This window comes from Kogia breviceps, chromosome 3 (genome assembly GCF_026419965.1).
Source record: "Kogia breviceps isolate mKogBre1 chromosome 3, mKogBre1 haplotype 1, whole genome shotgun sequence".
In the NCBI taxonomy this organism is placed as follows: Eukaryota; Metazoa; Chordata; class Mammalia; order Artiodactyla; family Physeteridae; genus Kogia; species Kogia breviceps.
Genome location: NC_081312.1, coordinates 1,896,297 through 1,923,129, shown reverse-complemented (window position 1 = coordinate 1,923,129; position 26,833 = coordinate 1,896,297). Strand labels below are relative to the sequence as shown.

Genomic DNA, 26,833 nt, shown 5'->3' with positions numbered 1-26,833 from the left:
CTCAGCTCCTCCACGGCTGGAAACCACTGCAGGCTCCAGGCCGCTGCTAGGGCCCTGGGGAGGCATTCCCAGGCCCTAGTCCAAACCATCGCTTTGCTCTGTGTGGCCCATCAGCCTCTTCCGGGCCAGAAGTGTGTGTGCTTTCACACCCCCTTGGTTGTATCAGACTGGGGTTGTGTGGGCCAGAGATGCACAGGTTCAGCAAGGATGCACCGAGGTGCAACTCCGGGCTGAGGGGAAAATGGACAGGGCCTGCTGCTGACTCAGGAGGGAGGATGGGGCTGGCCGCAGGGGCTAGAGTCCCCGGCCTCTCTCAGGGTCACAGAAACTATGGCCACCAGCTGCTCCTCAATCCCACAGCCACGGGAGAGTTCACAGAAATCAGGCGCAAAGGGACTGGACAGGGACTAGGAGTTTTCTTTCTTCAGGATGAGGCAGGAGGTACAGAAGGAAAACCACCTATTCTTATTATAAAGCGACAATCATCTGTAAGTATGATGGGAGATTCCTGTACTGAAGATAAAACTAAAAGCCTCATAATGAACTCAGAAAATCATCTTAATTTTGTAAAAAAACCAAAAAACCCTTGCTGGGCCAGCACCTGTCAAACCCTTCCTGAGGATGATTTGGTGTTTCGACCCAGCCCAGATTTCACACCGGTTGAAGGTGGGGACCAATTATGTGTATGTGGTTTCTGTCTCAGGTCTGAATGCAAGGAGCAGGCCTCTGTCAGTTTGGAAGAGCAGCCCGGCTGATTTGGCACTGTCACCAGAGCTTCCCACCGGACCTGCCAGCCGACATACGGTTTGCAAACGGGCTTGTGGGGCGCTGTGACGAGCCACAGTCAGGCCCAACGTCGAGGTCTGACACTGCCCACGAGCTGGTCACTCTGGGTTTACCATGGCCATCTGTGTGACACGGGAACCAGAAGGACAGCCAACAGCACAGTTAGTCTCCCCTGGGAGATTTTCTCACCCCGGCTCTACATCTGGGCCGAGATACTGCCCCCCAACGTGGGGGTGACACAGGCCTCCTGCGCCCACTCACCCCACAGCACAGAGGAGGAGCGAGGCTACTGCCGAACCTCCGGAGGACACCCTGCGAGGGGTCTTCTCCCGGCAGCCTCTGTGAGGCGGCTTCTCCCGGCAGCCTCTGTGAGGCGGCCTAGCACACACCCACAGAGAAGAGGGGAAACTCGAGCCCTCCTCAGCTCGGGGCAGGTTTGAGATATTTAAGCAGAGAAGGAGCCGGCTGTGCTAATTATCTGACATCGGCAACAGCTGAATATATACTCCCACCATCGGGTGGTTCAAACTATAAATAACAGCTTATCAAAGACAGCTGCAAGTAGAGCTTCACGCCGGCCACGCGCTCCACGTGGCTTCTGAGACACAGCCACGAAGAGATGTGAGCCGGGCACGTGGCCCACGAGGACCTGGGCCAGAGCAGCCCCGGGTCCTCCAGTGGGGGTGGCAGTGGTGTTGCTGTTCAGACCAGGTGCCAGGCAAGAGAACTCAAAGCAAACAAACGGAAGACCAACACAAATCCACCACCAAACCTGAAAAAAGTCCTCAAAATGTAGCCCTGACCCAGTCAGCACTACTACTGTCAGGGATGTCACCTATGCTCTGTGACTCCGTGTGTGATGGACCAGCGTGGCAGCCCTGTCGTAAAGTCTCACTGCCAAGGAGCCCTGGCATCTCACGCATCCGTGTAAAGCACAGCCGTCTTCCTCTGAGGACACAGTGCGGTGTCTCCGTGGAGACCTGGGCCTGCGCTCGGCTATGAAGCCGGGGGCGCCACAGGGGCTCCATGTCCTCGGGACGGCTACGCACCGGCTCGGTGCTGGGGGCCCGAGTCCAGTCACACCGCACGATTCAGGGTGGCCAAGAGCCCAAGGGGTGGGTTGTGGACTTTCTGGCGGACGAGACCATGCTGGGTAGGGAAGGCAGAGCAGCTACAGGCTCTGCTGATGGGGAGGCAGCCATCTGCCTGGGCCGCAGCACGAGGACGGCCAGCAGCCCAGGATGCAGTGGGGCGTCCCCTGCCGCCACTGAGCACCCTCACAGGCAAACAAAAGCTGTGGCGGCAGAGGCTCAGGTCTTAACTAATTTGTGTTTTGAGAAGCCACACAGTAAGGACACCGAGTCCAAAAAAGAGGACCTGTTCTTGTTTTAGGATCATCGTTACTGTGGTGGCACACAGCTCCCCAAATGCTGCCCCAGAAGACAAAGTGCCTTGGAGGACACATCACAGAGGCTGGGTGCAACGTGGGGGTCTTCTCTGAGGCCACTGTCCCCCCCGCCAAGTCCTCCTTCCTGCTCACTCTCCCCCGAAAGAGGACCCAGTCCACTCACCAGATTTGGATCTTCCGTGGGCAGCACTTGAGGCGATAGTGAGAGACTGGGGCTTTATGGGGTCTCCGGGGGCAGGATAGCTGCCGGTGCTGGGAACCTGGATGTAAGGCCCCACCGCAGCGACCCTGCCAGGCGTGCTCAGGGGAGACTGTGGCGACGACGTGCCATTCACACGGCTCAGCTATAAAATGGGAAGAAATGAGAGTCAAGATTCTCCTCCGTTAAAAGAAACTGTAAGCCTAGTATGACCGACTGCTCAGATTTGAGCCAATCACTCAACAGTTCATATGTAGGAAGCTCCACCACCCTGGAAGATCAGTATCTAGAAAGGGCAAGACTTCAAAAAAGGGCCTGAACCCACAGTCCTATATGAGTGATGCTCTGTGATAACACCTACCTGTTTGTGAGTTATAAAACCAGGAGCCGAGTGTCTAACAGAGCAACCCCTCAGGACCCCTCTGTGTACATAACCCTCTCACCTGTGGATGCACTCCCTCCCCTGGGTGGGCACAGAGGCATTGTCAAGCCTGGGCTCTGAGCCTGGCTTCAAATCCTGCTCTGCCACTTACTCGCTGGGCTGCCTTGGGCAAGTGATGCAACATCTCTGAGCCTCTGTGCCCATGTCCGAAAATTCGGGATAAGCGTTGTAAGGACTGAATGAGCCATGCAGGACAAAGTAATAGGGTCTGGAACCAGGTGAGACTCTGACCAGTTCCCTGAAGGCAGCTCTGCTGTTCTCAGCAAGGACACCAGGCCACAGCCAATGACACTGGTCACGTGACACTGCCCAACAACAAAAGCCTGCAAAACAGGGATCTGACTAGAGAAACACTGACCCTTAGAGTTCCCCAGACAGGCTCTGAGAGAGCCATACCCATCCTACAACTGTTTGCAAAATTCTGCATGCATGAGCATGTGTCATTTTGGAGAAAGCATCCATGATTTTGACAATTGTTCAAAGGTGCCTAAAACCTTTGGGTTGGAGACACATCTCTGCAGAAGCACCGACTTCTTCAAGGAGATCCCTTGAAGTATCAGATGGAATAAGAAGTAATATTTATGTAGCCATTTGTGATGGTTAATTTTACCCATCAACTTGGCTAGGCTGTGATACCCAGATATTTGGTCAAACATGTCTAGATGCTGCTGTAACAGTATTTTTAACATTTAAATCAACAGACTTTGAGTAAAGCAGATTGCCCTCCATAATGTGGGTGGGCTGCATCCAATCAGTTGAAGGGCTTTCAGAGAAAGACTGAGGTCCTCAGAGGAAGAGGGAATTCCCTGTAGACTGCCTTCAGCCTCAGGCTGCAACATCTACAACTCCCTGGGTTTCAGACAACTCCCTGGGTTTCAGGCTGCCAGCCAGCCCTGCAGATTTGGGGTGTGCCTGCCTCCACAACCGCATGAGGCAGTTCCTTACAATCACACGACTGATCAGTCTCTACACACATGTACACACAGAACTGATTCTGTTCTCCAGAGACCCCTGACCCACCACTACTAAGGCTGTAATGTAAGCAAGCATGGAGCACGGGCACACGTCCTCTCCCATGGTCTGTGTGCTGTTAATTGAGAGAACAGGGAAATCATTATCTGAAATCATGGCATCATACAGATTAACCATTGACCTTTAAGCACTCTGGTTTAAAAAAAAGTGTGGGGCTTCCCTGGTGGCGCAGTGGTTGAGAGTCCGCCTGCCGATGCAGGGGACGCGGGTTCGTGCCCCGGTCCGGGAGGATCCCACGTGCCGTGGAGCGGCTGGGCCCGTGAGCCGTGGCCGCTGAGCCTGCGCGTCCGGAGCCTGTGCTCCGCAACGGGAGAGGCCACAGCAGTGAGAGGCCCGCGTACCGCAAAAAACAAAACAAAACAAAACCAAGTGTGGATTTGTAAATAAGAGACTTTTCACCTGAGACCACTGACCATGATGCCCACAGAAGTGGTGTGCCCTTCCGCCTCTAGCATCCTCCTAGCCCGTCCCGCCAGGCGAAGCTACTGACGCCTGCGCCTCGCCTCCTGAGGGCTGCCTTCAGAGCAGCAGGAGCTGACAAGAGGACACCTGTCAACCGTGAGGGCGCCGGTTTGGGAGTGTGGCTAGAGGAGCCCTGCGAGCACTGTCCCAGCTACCGGGCTGCCTGCTCCGTTTCCACTCCTGAGGGCAAAGTGCCAATCAGCTCTCCACTCAGGCACTGCTCCCCTCAAACACTGAGCACCACTGGTGGAACAAAAGGTCAAGTGCTACATCCAGTCAGAGACACCACACACAGCAGTCCCTTATCCTCCCACGAGCTCCCAGTGACGCTTATGCTCATGAAGCACTGACAGCAATGGCAAGACTCGGGGACACCCTGCCTAACGACAGGGCTGGGTAACGTGACCATAGGCCCTGGGACATGGAATATCACACAGAAGTTACAAAAGGAATGAGGTAATAATGACCTGGAAAGATACCCATATTGCAGTTAAAAAAAAAAAAAAGACTAGGTACAGAACAGTGTGAATGATATAATTCCTACAATTCCATTTTCAATTAAAAATTGAACACCTTTCTGTCTATATTAAGCAAAAGACTGGGACCATTAATAACTATCATCCCTATCATCCCTGGAGAATGAGAAGGATGGAAGGGACTTCCACATTTTCCTTTAAATATTTCTGCACTGTTTTAACTTTCTTCCAATGAGTATTTACTACCTTTGAAATTCAAAACACCAAATAAAGATATTTAAAAAGCACTAACCCCTTATATAGCACTTTTCTCAACAAGAGTTTACAAAGTCTTTCCACATGGGTTATTTCTCAGAATCCTTATAGCAATTCTCAGTTCATAGCAAGGACACGAGGCTACACAAGGTCAAGGAATTTATGCACATGGCACAGCTTAAAATGGGTGCTGCAACTCCAGGGTTAGAGCTTCCCCCAGTGGAAGGGAGACAGAGCCGCCTGGGGAGAATGGACCGTGAGGAGCTGTGGACCGGGCAGTTTTGATCCGTATACACCAGGAAACAATTGTATCTTTGGGAACATGAATTTTCTCCTGCTGTCACTTTTCATGGTTTATGGCCAATTGATGTTTATCAGCAATGGCGCATGCAGGGAGCAGAATGGCATTACGGTGCAGATGCACATTCTGGGGATGAACCATGCTCAGTCATTTATCTCACAGAAATATTTTCTTTCTCACATGCCTGAATTTTTTTCCCGTAAAGACGTTCGCGCAGCTCGCTGACCCGCTTGTCCATCGCGGCCGCCTCCATGTTGCGCCTATTCAAGAGCTCCTTCTGTTGCTGGAGCTTTGAATTCTGTTCCTGGTTGAGCTGATTACGAATCTGCAAAATAGAAAACACAACATTCAGGATTTGTATTAACTAAGTAGTCAAAATCTCATTGTTAGGGGGATTAAAAAATAAGAAAAAAGCAACATTTAGTTCTTATGTGTATTTACATACAGGCATCGTCCCCTGTATGCTAAATATTTTACAGGTACAGCACAGATGAAGCCGGAACATATTTCTTATAGAACAAAAAAAGAGCAAATATGTGCAAATGTGCCTTCTTCAAAGCATACGGAATGACTAGTACCAGTAATGACTGTGGGACACCATGCCTGTGGTCCTAGGGAACGGGGGCGGGTGGGGTTCAGTGACCTAAGGAGGGGCATCTGTTCTGCCCCACACAGTCCACTGAATGTGGCAGCAGGAAACCCAAGGATGGCCAAATCACCAAACAGAATGTTCTTATATCATTTTAATGGGTTATAACAAGCACCTATAAAAAATGAAATAGAGAATAGAAAACATCAGAGTGCACTGCACATAGAAGGTCAAATCCTGTCTTGCTAAACTCTTTCAGATGCACACATGTACTAGCACATACATACTGGTATGTGTATAGACAGGAAGTAACATGTACTTTATAACCTAGATTACAGTCAAAAAATTGGAAATATATATACATAATATATACATAATATATACATAAATATACTACAGTCATCACACTTTACCAAAAAAAAAAAAAAAAATCCTTAAAAAACCCTGCACTTGCATGAGGGAGGGGATATGGGGGTATATGTATACGTATAGCTAATTCACTTTGTTATATAGCAGAAACACAACAATGTAAAGCAATTATACTCCAATAAAGATGTTTAAAAAAAAAAAGAAAAACGCTGCACTTTTAACAATTGCTTGAAAATATAAAAAGTAATAAATTCTTGTAACACTTTGTTTCTATGCATTTACATTACAGAACTTAACGGCAACAAGTGAGTTTACTCTCTGTAATTAAAAATCTGCATTTCGTAAAATGATACTTTTTCTAGCAAGTACTAATAGAACTGCAAAACTTGTATCTGGCTTGAAAAATCACCTGCTGGGGACTTCCCTGGTGGTCCAGTGAGTACGACTCCGCACTCCCAGTGCAGGGGGCCCAGGTTCAATCCCTGGTCGGGGAACTAAATCCCTCGTGCCATAACCAAGAGTCTGCGTGCCACAGCTAAAGATCCTGCGTGCCGCAACTAAGACCTGGCTCAGCCTAAATAAATAAATGAATAATTTAAAAAAACCACCCGCTGAATGACAACTTCTGAGAAATGGGAATCTTGAGGGTTGTTATGATTGTGTCCTCCCAAAATTCATATGTGGAAGCCCTAATCCCCAATGTAATAGTATTTGGGGATGGGGCCCTTGGGAGGTAATTAGGCTTAGATGAGGTCATGAGGGTGGGGCCTTCATGATGGGGTTAGTGTCCTTATAAGAGGAGGAAGAGAGATCAGAGCATCTGCGGACACAGCAAGAAGGCAGCCAGGAAGTAGATCCTCACCATGAACTGATCTTGGACTCCCAGCCTCCAGAACTGTGAGACATAAATGTCTGTTGCTTTAAGGCAGCCCAAGCTGACTAAGACAAGGATTTAACAAATAGCCATCTATCTTGTCAAAACACAGTTTACACAGAGGCCTTAAGTATCATCTAAAGCTTAATTCTTTACCAGTTCATCATATTGCCAATTAAATTCATACTGAAATTTCTGTACCGAAAACATGCTAAGTGAAAGAAGCAAGTCACAAAGAACTACAACTGCATGATTCCATTCATATGAAATTTCCGGAATAGGCAAATCCATAGAGATGGAAAGTAGAGTTGTGGTTGCTTAGGGCTAGAGGGATAGGGGGTTGTGGGGTGATGGCTAAAAGGTGTCGGGTTTCTTTGGGGGTGATGAACATATTCTAAAATCAATTGTGGTGGCGTATACAGAACTCTGAAGATAATGAAAACCACTTAATTGTATGCTTTAAATGGGTGAATTGTATGCTATTTGAATTATGTCTCAAAGCTGTTTAAAAAATTCTTTTGTACTGAATACATTGTGTGCCTACTGTTAAATTAGAATCCATTAATTTGTTTCCAGTTCCTGAGGTTTCTACGCTGAAAGAAAACCCAAAAGATAAGGAAGTTTTAATAGAATCATCCCTCAGACCCAGGTGAGTTACCTGTAGCTCTTGGTACAGTCTTTTCAGCTCTGCTGCTGCTGGTCCTGTCAGCTTGCCATTGTAAGACTGGAACCCATTCAGTTTTCCCTTCTTTAAATCTTCCAATTGCTGACTGAGCTGATCAACTCTTAAAATCGCAGTCTGTACTTCTTGCTTCTTTTCCTGGAACATGGCACTGAACCTTTCTATTTCAGCAGCTAAAATTTCCCACCAATAAAGAAAAGAAAAACATAATTTAGTTGATATTCTTTTTTTCATAGTATTTTGCTATTTTTATTTTTGTGATTTCTTCATTTCTATCCATTTAACTCAACTTTAGCATCATCTAGTGCCAGACCTTGGAGAGAAAGTTGTAATATTCATAATCCAAAACACACTTCAACAAGCCTTTGGAACACATAATGTGACCGCTCATATGACAAACAATTAATTTGCACTAATTATTGAATATTTTTAAAGTAGGGCAATCTGTCCAAAAGCTATCTTGGTCAAGCCACTTAGGAATCTCAAGGCACCAAAGAGACCAAAGGCTCTGTGAGGGCAGGACCATCCAAATCTATCTTGCTTATTCTGTAACATAAAGTAGGTACCAAGAGAATTGATTGATGAAGTAACAATCCACGCACACAGAAATAAAAAGTGAGCATTTGTATGCTTTATCTTAATACACAGATAAAATTTATGCTGTTCAATTAAAACAGGCCATCATGATGAGTTAAGTCTTAAAGAGTACCCTAGCCCCAGTCCAAAGGGCGGCTGCAACCAAGGTAACAAAAGGATCTCTCTATTACATTGCTAAGGCTGCAAAAGATCTTCTAAGATCTCTTAATCTAACCAACCCATCCAGTTAGATGCAGATGACAGAGCAAAGCTTTAGTGCTTTTCTACAGCAAGATCTGACATCAGCTTGTGACTGAGAGCATCTGGAAGCCGGCCTCTGTCTCATGTCATCTACGCCTGCTGAGTGTGGGTGCCAGTGGGCCGCGGCACGTACACAGATTGCCATTCATGATTTTGCTGTAGTCTACTTGTCCTCTCATGGCACGGATCTTCTTCAGTTTATTTTCCTGGGCTTCAACTCTTTCTTTCAATTTCTGAAGCTTTTCATTTTCAGAAATAGACTGCTGCTGACGGCGCTCCTGTTGCTTTAGAAAATGTAAACGCTGTTCCTATTGAGAGAGGAAAATAGCTAACTTTGAAAATTGAAATGTACGGTGACTTTTGTACACTAAAAAAAGTTTAAGTGGTTCCCTCAGTATCTCCTATCTTAATGAATGTTACAGAAATGCTAGCCACGCTTTCACCTCCATCCTGTGTGTGAAGCCCCAGCAGCCTAAGCTTCCTGCCGCTAGTACCAGGTTTCCTGCTGCTACAAAGCGGCTTTCAAGGGTCTCTTATATTAACCTCCTAAAGGAAATGAGCACTGACTAGCAGAGGATTTTATATTGAAAAGAGATAAAGTGAGCAGTAAGGAGATGAACCTCTAATCTGCTAAGTGACAGGAACCTTTGAGGAAGGGTTTGTTTTCTTTAGGATTAGTTCCTTCAAAAGTAATCAAACATTTTATAGTCAAACAAGAACAGGACAGTCCTACAGTAAAAATATATGCGATACTCTTCAATAGTTTTTTTCCCTACTCATGTGAAAGCATACCTTAAGGGTAACAGTCAGCATTATTCATGGTCCCGTCTGTATGCGTAAAACATACTTAAGAAAACGCTTAAGTGTGACTGTGTAGGTGTTACACACTGCACACTAAGGGAAGGGAATATGAAAGATCAGCATTAACTTGTGAATTACACTGCTGAAAATATCTAAGATTTTTTAAAATAGCAATACTCTTGGATCAATATTTGGAAAGAAAATAAAAGGGAGAATTAGAAAATTTTATAATGACATAATACCACATATATTTTCATCTTAGAAATGGGATGAAACTACTTTCCAATTACCTTTAATTGTTCTTTATTCTTGTAAATCCAATAAACTTTGTAAGACAACTTTTAAAAACAAGTCCAACTTAAACTATTGTTTACATAAAAGTGGATAGAATCACAGGGTCACTCAATAAACGAAACAAGTGGAACTGGACATTCGGTTCTTAAGAAAATCTCTCTGCAGAGCAAGCGTGAAACCCTAGGCAGTGGCGCTAACACGCTCTCTCTGCAGCAGTGTCAGAACATTTAAGATCATTGGAACATGAAATCATTTTCAGCAGGCATGGGTGATACGTCTGATTTTTTAGGCCAAGACTAAACCATTATTTAGAAAAGTTTTGAAAGCAAGCAGGATCCTGTAGGGCCGGTCCCAGTACAAAAGTCTTTTCTGTGCCCCCATTTCTGGTTTGTAGGGAAAAGGCTTCAGACTCCTACGCCTTCCCTGAGCTCCAAAAGGCAGATTCAGTTACTAACCAGGGAAGTAAGAGAATGCAGGAACAAAGGAGGAGCAGTCAGGAAACAACAGGGTCCTGGCTCCTCCTCCAGGGACACACAGAACAATATACCCTTGAGCTCTTCTGCAGGAACTAAGGCCCCCACCCAGGTGGAGGATGGTAACTCCACGCTGAGCACAGACTCTGGAACACCAGCCGGTTTCCTCACCACCAACCAATCAGAAGAAAGCCACACACCCTGCAGCCCTCCCCTAAATTTTGCCTATAAAAATGCTTCCCTGAGAACCACCGGGGAATTCAAATTTTTTCAGCATGAGCCACCTGTTCTCCTCACTTGGCCCTGCAATAAACCTTTCTCTTTTCCAAACTCCAACATTTCTGTTTTGGTCTGTTTGGCCTCACTGCAGGTAGGCAACAGTTTCAAACCCTACGACAGAGTTTCAACAAAAAATCTAGTACTCAGTGTAAATAATGAGTGCTGACGATGCCATGCACCAAAATAAACCAAACAAATTCCTTGTAGGGTGGGATAAAGGGAAGCCACTGTCTTGGGGGCCCATAACCAGTGTCTTATCACAGGTCATTGGCTTCCTCTAGAACACTAATGGCAACTACATCAGCCGAGAACACACCCAGAGGAAAAAGGACGGGACAATGGAAAGCATACTTTCTTTCCAAATTTTATCTACAATTGGGTAAGGCCAACTGTTTCCTGTCCTGGGGGGTTGTGTGTGCAAGTCAAGGGTCAGATGCTCTTCTTCTGATACTTTCCCAACTTCAAGAAGCTACAGTATGCATTTATAATTACAGAAGAGATAATTAAGAAAGACATTGTGTTTAACACTGTGGCAGCATGGACCTACTTGCAGGGGTTAGCCAGGTAATCTAAAGTAATGCCGAAGAACACACTTGTTGAACATTTCCCCACCGCTGCTTTAATAACTTACCTTGGCAACCAACATTTGCTGCTGGTTTTCAATTTGCTGTTGTTGCCTAGCTGCCATATCTTGGAGTTCTGAGAGGGTAAGTTCGACACGTGGATTCCCAATCTGCAGGGAACAAAACAAACTCAGACTGGAATGTATGTTTATCTGCATAATCATCTTCTCTAGTGTCAAAATGCACATACATCAAGATTTTTAAATAGGTTCCCTAGAAGCTAAGAGAAGATAAATAAGTTTACTTTCTCATAAGAACTTTTCCTCCTAATTTTTGACTGCTGCTATTAAATGTATTTGAGTTAATGGGGATGTCAGTTTAAGCATAAACAACATAAAAAATAAATGGGTAGGTGACACCTTAAGGACAAATGTCATTTCACTGCTACCTGGTCTCAAGAAGCTGAAATATATAAAAGATTCTAATATACAAATATCTCATTAAAAACATCATAGGTGGGCTTCCCTGGTGGCACAGTGGTTGAGAGTCCCCCTGCCGATGCGGGGGACGCGGGTTCGTGCCCCGGTCCGGGAGGGTCCCACGTGCCGCGGAGCGGCTGGGCCCATGAGCCATGGCCACTGAGCCTGCGCGTCCGGAGCCTGTGCTCCGCAACGGGAGAGGCCACGACAGTGAGACGCCCGCATACTGCAAAAAAAACACAAAAAACAAAAACACCATAGGTATGGCCTACACCAAAGATTGACCCATTATTGACAGAGAATTATCTATGTGAAATAAATACAAAAAGGTAACACATCTGGAGGAGTGGCAACTAACGGAACTAGAAAGCGTGTCCCCATTCTCTGTTAATGATAAATAATTACATCAAGCACTTTTATTGTGTTCATCATGAACCTTGCACTGAAGTAATTACTTTCCATTTATGAACTCATTTAAGCCTCAAAATGACACTCTCAGGTAGGTATCATTATATCCCCGTTCTACAGATGAGAAAATGAAGCAGAGATAAGTTCAAACTGTGCCACAGGTCAGGCAGTTTGCACGGACAGAGGAGGATGGCTTATTGTTGACCATCTCATACAGCACAGTCTTTACTAAGCATGCGCTACTACGCTAGATGTGACACGTGCACTGTATCACACAATCTTTATAACAAACCTCTGTGTCAGGCAGATGAGCCCCACACTGGGCAGGAATCCCGGGAGAAAGGTGAAGGGACGTGGCTAAGGACACAGAGCTGACAAAGGGACAGAGCTGCAATTCTAGCCACGTCTGTCTTCCTCCCACCTCCTCCAGCCCCGGATGTGCTAACCATGCGGGTGCACAGCCCCTCCTCAGATCCACTTTCTACCTCTAGGCTCAACTGCAGCCTCAGAGTCCCTCCTACTTCCCTTGCGCCCTCTTGTAATTCTTCCCAGGGGTACCCACCCCTGTTCCTCCGGCTCCAGTCCTCCCCAAATCGTGTGGTGTTCAAGCCCATTCTGGACTCTCAGAAAATGGAATCAGGATCTGTTCACTGGTCTTAACTGGACCACGTTTATCTAACATCCCGAGAAAGTAATGTGGAGCAAGCCCCTTTTCAAAACTAGATATTGTAAACTGCCAAGTTACAGAAACTTCATTTGAAAAGAGATTTGTTCATTCTCCAGAAATGCCCGCAGGACTGTCACAATGCCCCAAATTTCTGCTTTAATACTAATAAAGGATTCTAATTTCCACCTATTGAGATTTTCCAATCACCCCAACAAAAGGTATTTTTAAAACTTTCAAAACTTTACTCCTTAAACATATTTTTCACTAGAGAAAAATGAAGTTCATGCCAACAAATCTTTCAATTCACATTAATTTCATAAATTTACAACTTGAAGAAAAACCAAAAACCTGTCTCTTTGGTCTCCCCTCCACACCAATGGCTTAGAATAACAATGAAAAGAGGACAGACGAGAAATTTAACTGTTTGATATTCACACCCCTGAACAAGAGAGAGCTCTTTGTATGTGTTGTGTCATATGTGTATTTCTAGCTATAAGACTAAGATATACTCTATTGTCATAAGTAATTCAGGTATTATATCTTATGTATATACTCATATATACTGTAATTTAATAAAAGTTTATTGACATAGATATTACAAACGGAAAACTGTATAAATCATAGTGTCCAGCTCAGTGAATTATTTCAAAGTGAACACACCTGTGTAATTTAATTGTATTTTAAACGGGTTATAAAAACACAAGCCACCATAAATTTGTAAGTCAACAGATATGCAACATTTTACACTTTAGTACATATTCCCTAATTTGTTCAATGTGAAAGTTTAGAAGAAAGCACCTTTTCAGTGTATTTTAAGAAAACAAAAACCTTTGATGTAAATTCTATCCGTTTATGACAGGCCTATCAGTATGTATTCTCTCCTTGTAAACTAAACCCCACAGGAACAATTTAAAATTCTCCATATGAACTCAATTTATTCAGACAAACCAATGACCTAATTCCTTGCTTATTTCTTCTCACTGCATCTAATAAGAAGAAATCAAATCCTGTTCCCATGGGCACATTGAGGTTCCTCACTATGGTAGTTATCTGATGAGTTCAACTCCAGGTCACAGGGAGGACAAGTCACTAGTTTTACTAAACTAGTGGAGAAGTTCTCTCGGTAACAGCGCAACAGGCTTCTAAAATACAGGCCCAGAGAAAGGAAACAGCTCCCCAGCCTTCCACCTGCTGCACCACCCTCCCCGCTGGACTGCTGCCTGGGGCCCCAGGGCTCAGGGTCCCCCCTCCCGCCAACATTCTACCTGGACTCTGAATTCCAGGGCTGGTATTTATGTTCCCAACGAACACGGTTCTCTCTCCAGCCTGACACTGATGTCACCCATCTCCCACAACAAACAGAGCCCACCCAAGCCCAGGTATAACGGACTCCCCACCCACCCCTACCCACAACAAGCTCAGAGAAAACCAGAAGCCTCTTGCCCCCAGCCTTCACTTATCTGGGCATATCATCCCCTTCTTTCTCCAAGCGTCTACAAATCTACTTGCGGGAACAATGAATTAAGAGACATTATTCCCAGAAAGAGAAAAAGAAATACCGTATGCTGACACATATATATGGAATCTAAGGAAAAAAAAAAAAAAGGTCATGAAGAACCTAGGGGCAAGATGGGAATAAAGACACAGACCTACTAGAGAATGGACTTGAGGATATGGGGAGGGGGACGGGTAAGCTGGGACAAAGTGAGAGAGTGGCATGGACACATATACACTACCAAAAATAGGGTGGATAGCTAGTGGGAAGCAGCCGCATAGCACAGGGAGATCAGCTGGGTGCTTTGTGACCACCTAGAGGGGTGGGATAGGGAGGGTGGGAGGGAGGGAGACGCAAGAGGGAAGAGATGGGAACATATGTATATGTATAACCGATTCACTTTGTTATAAAGCAGAAACTAACACACCATTGTAAAGCAATTATACTCCAATAAAGGTGTTAAAAAAAAGAGAGCGACATTATTCCTCTAACTTACAATACTTGTATTGCAATATATACAGAACTCTCACCTGACAGAAAACTTGTGCTGGTGCGCCCTGGCTAATGAGACTCTCCACAGGTCCCAGTGCATCCAGCACCCACAGCGCCCAGCCCAGTGCATGGCCACAGGCTCCGATCAATGATTAACATTTCTTGAATGGATTTATAAGTTAATATTTCCTCATCCTTCCACCACACCCTGATCACACACCTACAGAGACAGCATCTTCTCAAACAAAGTCCAGACTTCTTTTCATTCTGTCTTCCTACTGAGAGTTGACATGCGCCTCACCATTTTATCTCCCTCCCCAGATCTTCCCCCACACCTCGTGAACCCACATTTCCTCGGGCCCCTATCACCTCCCTTCTGACGATGTCCCCTAACTCCTGTCTGCCTGGAAAGGCTATAAGCAGCAGTAGTAAAGGAGCTTCATAAAAGAAGAAACTAAGCCATGTGCTCGAGACCCCAGCAGGAGTCAGAGACAGAGGGGGACCACCAGCACCAGGTATTCTCTATTTACATGACAGGGTGACTGTGAAGGGGTCAGGAGAACTGGGGCTTTTTTTTTTGAGTACTATACACGTTTGATACCATGGTAATTCGTTTACCCTCGATATGCCAGATATAATCCCAGATACTATAAGAAATAGAAAAGTAAAATGCAGTTTCTCCCTGTTTTCAATGAGCCTCGATTCTGCTGAATGGGAGAAGAATCTCACATGGGAAGCAATTAAGTTACCCATCAAATTCAACTATGAGGAACAGAGCCTGAGCTCAGCTCTCCATACTTAAGAGTCTCATGTGAAATACAAAGAGCATTTTTCCAGCGTAGCAGCAAGGACTTGAAGCATCGCCATGCACTCCTGTAGAAGTGTCAGCCTGGCACCCATCCTGGAAAGCCTGTGAGAATCTCAGAAAAGCAGAACATTTCACAGCGACACACTCAGCTACCCTGGGTCCACTCGCCATGAGAACTGTGGGTCTGAAAAGAAAAAGTGCCTCTTAAAACCTCCTACCGCAAAACAATGAATCCAAGTGAGAAGCTAAACCCTCTTTACATTATTGTTCCTGACTTTACAGAAAGTCCTTATAGAAATATTATTTCACGGGCTTGGAAACAGATCCTCCAGCCCAGTCAAGTCCTGGATGACTGTGATCCTGGCCAACATCTTGATTTCAGCGTCATGGGAGACCCTGAACCACGCAGCCATGCCCTGATTTCCTGACCCCTAGAAACTATATAAGATAATAAAATTTACTGTTTATATACATATATATATAGACACACATATATAATTTCACAATACTTATAAGAAAAAACACATGATTTTCTAATTTTTATGTTCCTTAATTTAAGATTAGCCACTTAATTGATACGCATATATTCTAATCCATTTCAGATACAAAATTTCAAAAACATCCATAGTGGTAATAAGTCAACAAAATGAAGTGACAACAGGCTACTTTAAGAAACACCCAGTGAAGTTTTTCACATTTACTTTAATTGAGGCATAATTTACAGACCATAAATATGCCATTTAAAGTCTACTGCTGAATGAGTTCTGACCACTGCACATCACAGTGGAACCACCAGCCCAGTCAAGACAGAACATTTCCATCATCCCAGAAAGCTCCCTGCTGCACTTCCCAGTCACCTCCACTCCCCCGGCCCCAAACCAGCCATCTGCAGGGGTGGTACTGGCTGTGCCACGATCATCACCGAGTCCTGTGTCCTGGAGAAGTTCTAACAGTCGGGGTCACTTCCTTGTGTTTGGCTTCTTTCATTCACCACAACGTTTTAGAGATTCACCCACGTTGTTACCTGTATCAGGAACTCGTTCCTTTCTGCTGACAAGTAGTATTCAGTCACACGGATATAACAGTTTTTGTTATCCTGTTCGTCTGCTGATGAGCATTTGGGTTATTTCTACTTTTTGGCTATGACGAATAAAGCCATCTTGAACATTCATGTACCAGTATTTACGTGGACAGACGTCCTGGCTTCTCTTGGGTAACTGAAGGGGAACGGGTTGAGGGGTGGTCTGTGTGGTTAAGGGCTGATTTAACTGACACAAACTGCCGAACTGCTCTCCAAAGTGAAGTGCTGTTTTACACACCCACCAGCAATATATGAGAGTTCTAGCTTCTCCACATCCTCGTCAACATTTGGTGTTGTCAGGGTTTAAATTTTAATGATCACTTTTTGAAATAAAATGCTAACCTCCTGGGGAAGAAAGAATTCCATGTAAATGGTATTTTGATAAATAATGAAAAGAAGTAAGCATAAGAATGTCCTTAATGAAGCTATCAATCCCAAATGTACAATGATCAGATTTTCAATAAATAAGCTAGCTAGGGACTTCCCTGGTGGTGCAGTGGTTAAGAATCCACCTGCCAATGCAGGGGACATGGGTTCGAGCCCTGGTCCGGGAAGATCCCACGTGCCGTAGAGCAACTAAGCCTGTGCACCACAACTACTGAGCCTGCACTGTAGAGCCCGCAAGCCACAACTACTGAGCACTGCATGCCACAACTACTGCAGCCCACATGCCTAGAGCCTGTGCTCCGCAACAAGAGAAGCCACAGCAATGAGAAGCCCATGCACCGCAACAAAGAGTAGTTCCGGCTCACCGCAACTAGAGAAGGCCCGCTCACAGCAATGGAGACCCAACGCAGCCAAAAAACAAACAAACAAACAAATAAGCTAGCTAGATTTGCTGAAATTTAGATATAAAGGGGGGCTTATTTCCCAGGCTAATGTCTCATTTGTACTAATTATGTATATGAATCATGACTCAGAAAGCTATCAAAATAAAGTATGTTTGACAAACAGGCTATCAGAACTAGATTTTTAAGATATTAAACAACTACAACTCACTTGATAATTGTGGTTAAAAGCTTTAGATCACAAGTCAGTTGATAACATGGCTTTAGTCAAATGTATTTTTGTCTCCTTGGGTGATGTGTTTGATATATATTTTGAAACTGGTGTTACAATAATTCAGTTATTAAAAATATATAATAAAGTTTCTCAAACCATTGTAGACAATTATGCAATACACTCATCTTCCATCCTAAGCCTCTAATGATATGTTTTGTAGATTTTTAGCCTTCCCAAATATTAGTAAGAAGACTTAGCTTTATGTCCTATCTGAGGTACTACTGAAAACGTTCTGTCAACATACACCGAATGTGTTTTTCCAATACGTGCCAAAATCATCAAAGACTGCACTTCCGTCTATGAAAACAAAAGGTTCATCACCTCGCACAGTATGTGTTCTGTTAATGCCTCTTCACTCTCACAGTTCCTAAAAAAATGACACCCTTTTCCAGACAACTTTTTTTTGGTATAATGACAGGCAAAAACACATTAAGTGCATGCTCTATAAGAAGTGATGTTGTGACATTAGTTTCAAGCAAATAAACAGTCACCAATTTACTCACCCCAACTGCTCCGCATCAGAGAATAGGATGTGGCCCAACCCTAGAGTGACTGTCAAGGCTGGTGAGTCCCCAGCACACGCGCCTGGTGAAGAGGCCGAGGGGCATCTTCTTCTGCCCTCTGCTCCATTGTGCACAGGGCCTCCCCCATCTGTTTTCAAGTGCTCTCTCGTTTAGCTTTTGTTATCCTAAATGCTTTCCTGTCCTATAACTTTAAGTTCAGTTTGAGTGCATTATCCCCAAAAGTTGAAAAATTGGTGAAGAAAATTATATAAAAGGAAGAATTTACATTTCAAAGTCATTCCAAAGAAAAATTCTCTTGCATCCCTCTCTACCAACCATGCCTACTGTGAAGCCTTCTCCTCCTCCTTTCGCAAATACGACACACTGTCATTGCATGACATTTCATGTCCCAACTGTATTCATGTGTTATTACTTCTATCATCATGACTTCAGCGTTCAACTCATATATTTTATATCTGTGAAAACAGTTTGGGAATCAACAGTCCCCCTTTCTTTATTTCACAGGCCGCGTGTCCGCTCTCTACTGCTGAGTAACAGATCACACCTAACCTTGGTATGAGCTTAAAACAGTACACAATCTTCATGGCTCACAGCTTCTGTGGGTGAAGGATTCCCGAGGAGCAGCATGACTGGTCGGTTCTGGCTAGAGATTCCTCCTGAGATGGAGTCAAATGTCAGGCAGGGCTGTGGCCATTTTAAGGCCACAGGATCTGGTTCCAAGATGGCTCATACGCATGGCTACCAAGCTGCTGCTGGCTGCTGGCGGGGGGCCTCAGTTCTCCTCTAAGTGGGCCCCTTCTCAGAGCTGCCTGCTCCAGTGTCCTCGTGACACAGCGGCTGGTTTCCTCCAGAGCAAGCAATCTGAGAGAGAGCTGGAGCAGCTAGCTCCTTATGAACTAGCCTCAAAGTCACACGACCTCACCTTCCCCACGTTCTGTTTGTTAGGAGCAAGTCATTAAGTCTTGGAGAGGAGGGGAATTAGGCTCCACCTTTGAAGGGAGGCGTGTTAAAGAATTTGCAGACATATTTAAAAACCACCACATCCACTGACTGAAATCTCGTGAAAGACTCTATAGACTTCTGTCATTCTATCATGCACTACTCAGAAGCGTTTGGTTGTTCCCAACAGCACTGTCACAATCCAAAGAAGAGAACGTTTATGAACGTTTAAGAGAGTGAGATAATCGGGCAATCGATAGAGGTTTTAAATATAAGTGCTGCTCTTCCCCTCAGTGCCGAACGTATTCTGCTTGGTAATCAATTAACAGCAAAGACTAGTGGATTCTGTCAGTAGTTAAACACCTATCAGCTAATGGGCCATTTTAGATGTCAGCTTTAATCCTGATATGCTGATTTTAACACTCAACCAAATAACTTCATCTTTGGTTATAAAACAGACAAGAATATAACTGTAACATTTATTTGGGAAAAAAGTAAGTTCCCCAAGCTTTCAAGTTTCTTCTTCCATTTAGTCTATACAGAGAACACAGCTAACTCACTGGTGAGCCTAGCCATCCATCCCTGGCCTCTCTCCAAAGGAGCTCTAGAGATCCAGAGTTCCCATGGCCAAACTCACATTTTTCTTAGTATGTCCTGCCAGCACTTCAACTTCCACATGTCTGAAACCAACTCCCTTCCTTTCCTTCCAACTCGGGCTCCCTCCCGAAACTCCGGACTTTCATCAATGGCTCTCGCACCGTCTCTACCCTGAGCCCACCTTGCCCACTGGAAGCTGCGGCTCAGCGCCTGACCTCTCTCACAGCTGTGCCTGCCACCCCATTCCACAAGCAACCCTTTCCCACCCCCATATTTTTGCACACATTCTTCCTTCTGTCCACAATGCCTTTCTCCTACTTCCTAAACCCGTCCTTATCCTTGAAGATCTAGCGGCAATGCCATCTGCTTCCTGAAGTTTTTCCTGATCATTTAAGGGATTTCTTACACAGCTGTTCTGACGCTCAGGATCTGACATCACTTCCAGACATGGGACAGAACTCAGTATTTTTTAATGGATTCGAAATTCTAGAGATTCAACAACATGTAAGGAGCACTTGCTCAGATATTTATATATACTTTATATATACTTTATATATACTTTATATATATTTATACAGTTACCTTAGTTGATGTGTACGAAAACTCTGTGAGGGAAAATAAGCTTAGTTTAGAATGAGGAAGCTGAGTCTCGGTGCAGCTGCTGGCCAGCTCTCTCAAGTTCCTGTGGTTGGGTCAGTATCCGTGTCAGGATGTTAACCTGGGTCTCCTGACAGCAAGCCAGACGCTCTTTCCATCGCACGGGTGGTATTGCCCTCGTGTTTTTTTCTTACCAAGCTACAGCACAGGCACATCTGATTGCTCCTAACCAACAATCATTTATCATATCAAAGGGTAGACACTCCAACAGATACCACTTATTGATTTATTATTAGTTTGAATCATGTGAAAATGCTATTTTTGTAGATCAAAAAATGGTCAAAATCTATAATTTCATATGGTTCAATCTAACAGGAAAGGATTAATTCAGCCCCCCCGGGAAAAATGTAAAGGCTAAAGATAACTTGATTCTAGCATATAATAATAAAAAAATACAGAGAAGAATGAACTCTAGGTAAAAAGACTCTAGTCTTTTTGGAAGACTATGAGAAATGACAAAATAGACTAATGACACCTGCCTAGTGACACTGAAGAGCTTTCTGGAGGAAGGCAGGATGGTGAGGAGGCCTGCCTATCACTGCTGCTATTATTCCAAAGGAAGTCATCTGTGGCTTTCTTGGGACAATTTCATGTAAGCAGATATAAATGAATTATAAGAGCGGAAGAACCAATTTTTTAAAAAAATAAATTTATTTAATTTTGGCTGTTTTTGGTCTTTGTTGCTGCGTGTGGGCTTTCTCTAGTTGTGGCGAGTGGGGGCTACTCTTCATTGTGGTGTGCGGGCTTCTCATTACGGTGGCTTCTCTTGTTGTGGAGCACGGGCTCTAGGCGTGAGGGCTTCAGTAATTGTGGCATGCGGGCTCACGAGCTCTAGAGCACAGGCTCAGTAGTTGTGGCACACAGGCCTAGTTGCTCCGCGGCATGTGGGATCTTCCCAGACCAGGGCATGAACCTGTGTCCCCTGCATTGGCAGGTGGATTCTTAACCGCCGTGCCACCAGGGAAGTCCCGGAAGAACTAATTTTAAAACCTCGTGTCTGGGCTTCCCCGGTGGCACAGTGGTTGAGAGTCCACCTGCCGATGCAGGGGACACGGGTTCATGCCCCGGTCCAGGAGGATCCCACATGCCGCAGAGCGGCTGGGCCTGTGAGCCATGGTCGCTGGGCCTGCGCGTCCGGAGCCTGTGCTCCGCAATGGGAGAGGCCCCAACAGTGAGAGGCTCGCATACCGCAAAAAAAACAAAAACAAAAAAAACCTCACATCTGATCATTTTTCTTGAAAGATGATTTTCAAGGAATTTATTTTCTTGGAGGGTAATATTGTCCTCCTACAAATGTTTCTTTTAAGATTTCTTTAAAGAAAGATCATTCTGTTAGCTAATAACTCCTCTTGTTTATATTAGTATCTCAAGTGACATTTTCTTTAAGTTGTAGTTTACAGGTAACAGGATGCCTTTTGAGTTTATATCTCCATAACCTTGACATTTTTATTTTCAAATATTTTCTTTGGAAGTAAGTCTCTCTGAGATTCAAGTAGCTGTGACTCTGCTGTAAAGTACAGCTGGCAAAGCCTCATGAGGCTCCCTGCCTCCGGTCCCATTCCACCCTCCACCCAGACACACAAGCACACACGCTGGCACCCAGGGATCCTTCTGAGATACAGCTGACCCTGTCTTCCTCTTACTTAACCTCCTACAAGATACGTCCAGGCTCTGAGACCCCCGGGCGGGTTCTCCAGTTCTCTTCCCTCTTCAGCATCACCCCACCTTCCTGTCCTCTGCTCTGCTGTTACGTTCTCTGCTGCCACACAGCCCCACGTCGTCCTCCTTATCTCTGTGGAAGTCTCTGGTCACCTCAGTAAAGCTCATCTGATCCTCCCTGTTACTGTGGTGCCTTGTCCTACTCTCATCACACGCCACACACTGTGTTAGTTTATCTGTTTTCACAGCTCTCTCCAAAAACCACCCATTCTTTCTCTGTGAAATCTGAGGCAGATTTCAAGCAGCCACCACCAAACACCTTACATTGATAATATCTTTGGTCTATCTAAAATAAAAATAAATTGGGGGGCTTCCCTGGTGGCGCAGTGGTTGAGAGTCCGCTTGCTGATGCAGGGGACACGGGTTCATGCCCCGGTCGGGGAAGATCCCACATGCCGCAGAGCGGCTGGGCCTGTGAGCCACGGCCGCTGAGCCTGCGCTCTGCAGCGGGAGAGGCCACAGCAGTGAGAGGCCCGCGTACATTCAACATCTTTTTTTTTTTGGCCATGCCACGTAGCTTGTGGGATCTTGGTTCCCCGACCAGGGATTGAACCTGGGCCCTCAGCAGTGAAAGAACCAAGTCTTCACCAATGGACCGCCAGCGAAGTCCCAATATCTTATAATAACCTATGATGGAAAAGAATATGAGAAAGAATATATATGTGTGTGTACAACTGAATTACTTGCTGAACACCTGAAACTAACACAGCATTGTAAATCAACTTACTGCAATAATAAATAAATAAACAAATAAATTGGACAGAATTGTTTTAAAAAGAATAAAAGAGGACTTCCAAGCCTGGGTGGTAGTTACCTGAGTGTCTGCTTAGTAATTCTTTAAACCATACATGTTTTACACATTCTTCTGTACATTTATTTCTCAATTTAAAAAGTAAGAAATAAAGAAGAATTAGACCTAACAGCCAAGTATCCCATCTTGTGATTTAATCATCACAAGATATTGGTTTAAAATTATAACTAGTTTTTTAAAGTATAACTGGATTCTAGAGAACGCCACTTCAAAGATGACAAACATCCCTAAAACAAAACTGTCAAAATAATTAGGATAAAATCTGCTTATACTCACATGATATTGTAGAACATTAAATCATTCCTCTTTTTTCCTACCTCTGCAATGTTATAAACTTTCAGGTTTGGAGAGTGTTTTTACTTGCTTATTTAGCAAACAAAAAAGTAGGTGATAATGATATCAAGGTACATTATAAACATGTACGTTTATTTTTATCACATAAAATATTCAGTAAAATTGAACCTCTCGGGCTTCCCTGGTGGTGCAGTGGTTGAGAGTCCAGCCTGCCGATGCAGGGGACACAGGCTCGTGCCCTAGTCCGGGAAGATGGGCCCGTGAGCCATGGCCGCTGAGCCTGCGCATCCGGAGCCTGTGCTCCACAACGGGAGAGGCCACAACAGTGAGAGGCCCGCGTACCGCGAAAAAAAAAAAAAAATTGAACCTCTCTAACATCTCATTGTGCTCTGGAACTGATGTATTTCATATTCCAAAACTTACTAAGTCTCACAAATTAATAAGAGTCAATTAGATATCTAAAGCATATACTGGCTCCCACCCCCTGCAATACTACTACAATATGCTATTTTATCCTATACGTGAATCACTCATATGATTAAAATTCACTGATACCAATTCAGTTTGCTTTAACCACATTTATACCCAAGGCAAGTGGCTAGGCGCTAGGCTTGCAGCTAGAAAGATCAACAGGAGAACAGGGCTATCAAAGAGCGTGAACACCAGTAAGAGAAACCAACTATACCCCATGTGCGTGCTACAAGCTGAGCATTATGGTAACTGCTCCGTCTCTCAGAATGTGGCCCACAAAACACGCTGAGCTACACTCCTGGTAGCAACAACTAAAAGGCAAGGTAAAACATAAAAACCTATTTTTAAAAGCATCACCGAGTTGACACAGCAGGAAGGAAGCTACAGGGGCCAAAATAAAGGGACAGCAGAAGCTCCGGGCACTGAGGAAACATCAAAGCCAGCTTATGCCCCACTGGAGACGTGCCCTCTGGAGCTGCCGAGGCCTGGTACTAAGAGAGAAAGATGGTTTTCCGGTAGTGTCGCCCTCCCCAGAGAACACGTCTCTTGGAACGGATCTCCTTCATCCCTCTCCAGGAGAGAAGAGGAACGCAAGAAGCAGCGCCTGGTGCAGAGCCCCAATTCCGACTTCATGGATGTGAAATGCCCAGGATGCTATAAAATCACCACCATCCCCAGCCATGCACAAACAGTAGTTTTGTGTGGTGGCTGCTCTACTGTCCTCTGCCAGCCTACAAGAGGAAAAGCAACGCTTACAGAAGGATGCTCCTTCAGACAGCAGCAGCACTAAAAACACCCTGAATCAAGAAGAACAGGAAACCATCCCAATAAACAATTTCGGATTAAAAAAAAAAAGAGAGAGAGAAAGACGAGACCAACCCAGTGTGGAGAGGCCAATAGGAGATGCCTATATACATCCAGGACCCCAATTCAGTGTGAGTGAATGAGAAACACCCTCAAACCCACAGATGCGAGCAGGAGAAATGTGCCCTCTGTCCATCACAGTCTGAGTGGAGGGGGACAACCCCACTAAGAATATGTGAAGACTAGACAGCCCTCATGCAAGCTTCAACACCAACAAAGGGGACCACAGAGTGAGTCTATCTGCATGCCCAGCTTCTGACCAAAGCAAATGCAAACCACTTGGGAAAATCCCACCTTCATCCAGACCTTAAAAATACTCACAGGTCAAGTTCCAAGGAAAATGAGAAGCTCATTGTCAAAAATCAAAGCACACAAAGATCATAACACCATAACTTAAAGCCAGTAGAAGCGACATATGCAGAAATTGAAATTATTAGTTGCAGAATATGAAATAACTATGTTTAGTGTGTTTAAAGAAATAAGAGAAGCTTAAAATGACCAAAGAGTAACCAAGAAGAGGTGGAAAAGAACCAATTAAAACCTCTAAACTGAAAAATTTTTAATGACTGTTTAAATCCACTTTACTGTAGTTGACATATAATAAACTGTACATATCCAAAATGTACAATTTGACACGTTCTGACAAATATGCACACCATGAAACTACCACCACAATGAAGAAAATGGACAAACCCATCACCCTTAAAACCTCCTTGTGCTCCTCTGTAATCCCTCCCTCCCAACTCCCTCCACCTCCTTCCCAGGTCCCAGGTCCCAGGTCCACAGGCAACTGCTGATCTACTTTCTGTTACTAGAAATTAGTTTACGTTTTCTCAAATTTTATATAAATGGAACTATACAGTGTGTAATCTTTTGTCTGGCTTCTTTCTTACAGCGTAATGATTTGAGATCCATCCACGATGTAGCATGCAGCAGTGGTTCATTCTTTTCTTTAAAAAAATTTTTATTTATTTATTTTTGGCTGCGTCGGGTCTTCGTTGCTGTGCACAGGCTTTCTCTAGTTGCAGCGAACAAGGGCTACTCTTTTGTTGCGGTGCGCGGGCTTCTCATTGCCGTGGCTTCTCTTGTTGCGGAGCATGGGCTCTAGGCACATGGGCTTCAGTAGTTGTGGCACGTGGGCTCAGTAGTTGTGGCTTGCAGGCCCTAGAGCACAGGCTCAGTAGTTGTGGTGCACGGGCTTAGTTGCTCCACGGCATGTGGGATCTTCCCGGACCAGGGCTCGAACCCGTGTCCCCTGCATTGGCAGGCAGATTCTTAACCACTGCGCCACCAGGGAAGCCCGGTTCATTCTTTTTTTATTGCTCAGGAATATTTCATTGTATGTATATAACAGTTTTTTTGTCCATTCACCTGCTAACAGACATTAGGGTTTTTCTAGATTTTTGGCTACCACAAATCAAACTGCTGTAACATCCATGTACAAGTTTATATGGACATCTGCTTTCCTTTCTCGTGTAAATACTTAGAAGTAGAATTGCTGGATCGTATTAACAGATTTATGTTCAAGTTTTAAAGAAACTGTCCAACTGTGTTCCAGATCACACCGCTTACATTCTCAGCAGCCGTGTGTGTCTCGCAGACTCTCCACACCTCTGCCAGCACTTGCTATCACCAGTCTTTTTAGTTTTACACATTCTGATGGATGTGTGGTAGTATCTCACTGTGATTTTAATTTGTATTTTCCCAAAAACTAATGATGTGGAACATGTTTACATGTGCTTACTTGACATTCACATACCTTCTTTAGTGAAGCATCTATTCAAATATTCTGCCTGCTTCTTCTAAAACTGTTTTATTTTCTTAATGAGATTTGAGATTTCTTTTTATATTCTGAATATAGTTCCTTATCAGGTATAGTATTTGCAAGAATTTTCTCCTACACTGTGCCTTGTCTTTTCATAACAAGAAACACTAAAGCATATTATATGTACTAACATCTAAATAAACACAGTGAAAGACAGAATTCATTAACTGAAAAATGTATCTTAAGAAATTATCCAGAACACAGTACAAAGAGACAAAGAAAGTGAAAATATAAAAGAGTAATTAAGGATAAAATGAAAGGTATAACATGTCTAATCAAAGTTCCAGAGAAGAAAAAAGAAAGAATGTGGAAGAAGAAATACCTGTAGAGATAACAGCAGAGAACTTTCCCGCTAGGTTGATAGATGTCAATCCTCAGAATCAGCAAATCCAACAAATCCCAACAGGAGAAATTAACAGAAATGCACACTTAGTTCTTCTGCTCAAAACAGAGAATTATTTAATACTAATTTCATTAAATCTCAAAACCACTATATGATAGTAAAGGGATTTTTGACA

The 26,833-nt window shown here is 44.4% G+C and overlaps 2 protein-coding genes across 5 annotated transcripts in view; one reads left to right on the top strand and one right to left on the bottom strand.

The window, feature by feature from the left end:
• Positions 1-26,833, bottom strand: part of PPP1R13B (protein phosphatase 1 regulatory subunit 13B) — an 88,862-nt gene that overhangs the window by 8,343 nt on the left and 53,686 nt on the right. For all 4 annotated transcript variants that reach the window (XM_059058197.2, XM_067027680.1, XM_067027682.1 and 1 more), the window contains exons 5-9: positions 11,191-11,292; positions 8,846-9,020; positions 7,852-8,048; positions 5,546-5,686; positions 2,358-2,538 (exon numbers count right to left, since the gene is read on the bottom strand). In XM_059058197.2, coding sequence (XP_058914180.1) covers positions 2,358-2,538; positions 5,546-5,686; positions 7,852-8,048; positions 8,846-9,020; positions 11,191-11,292 — 796 coding nt within the window. The remainder of the gene's footprint in view (positions 1-2,357; positions 2,539-5,545; positions 5,687-7,851; positions 8,049-8,845; positions 9,021-11,190; positions 11,293-26,833) is intronic.
• LOC131753226 (small ribosomal subunit protein eS27-like) lies at positions 24,258-24,416 on the top strand. The gene has a single exon (XM_059058281.2). It carries the CDS (start codon positions 24,258-24,260, stop codon positions 24,414-24,416), a length of 159 nt encoding a protein of 52 aa, XP_058914264.1.

Bases quoted from the DNA above. Each gene is read 5' to 3' on its own strand.
- LOC131753226 (XM_059058281.2), top strand. From the start codon at position 24,258: ATGGATGTGAAATGCCCAGGATGCTATAAAATCACCACCATCCCCAGC.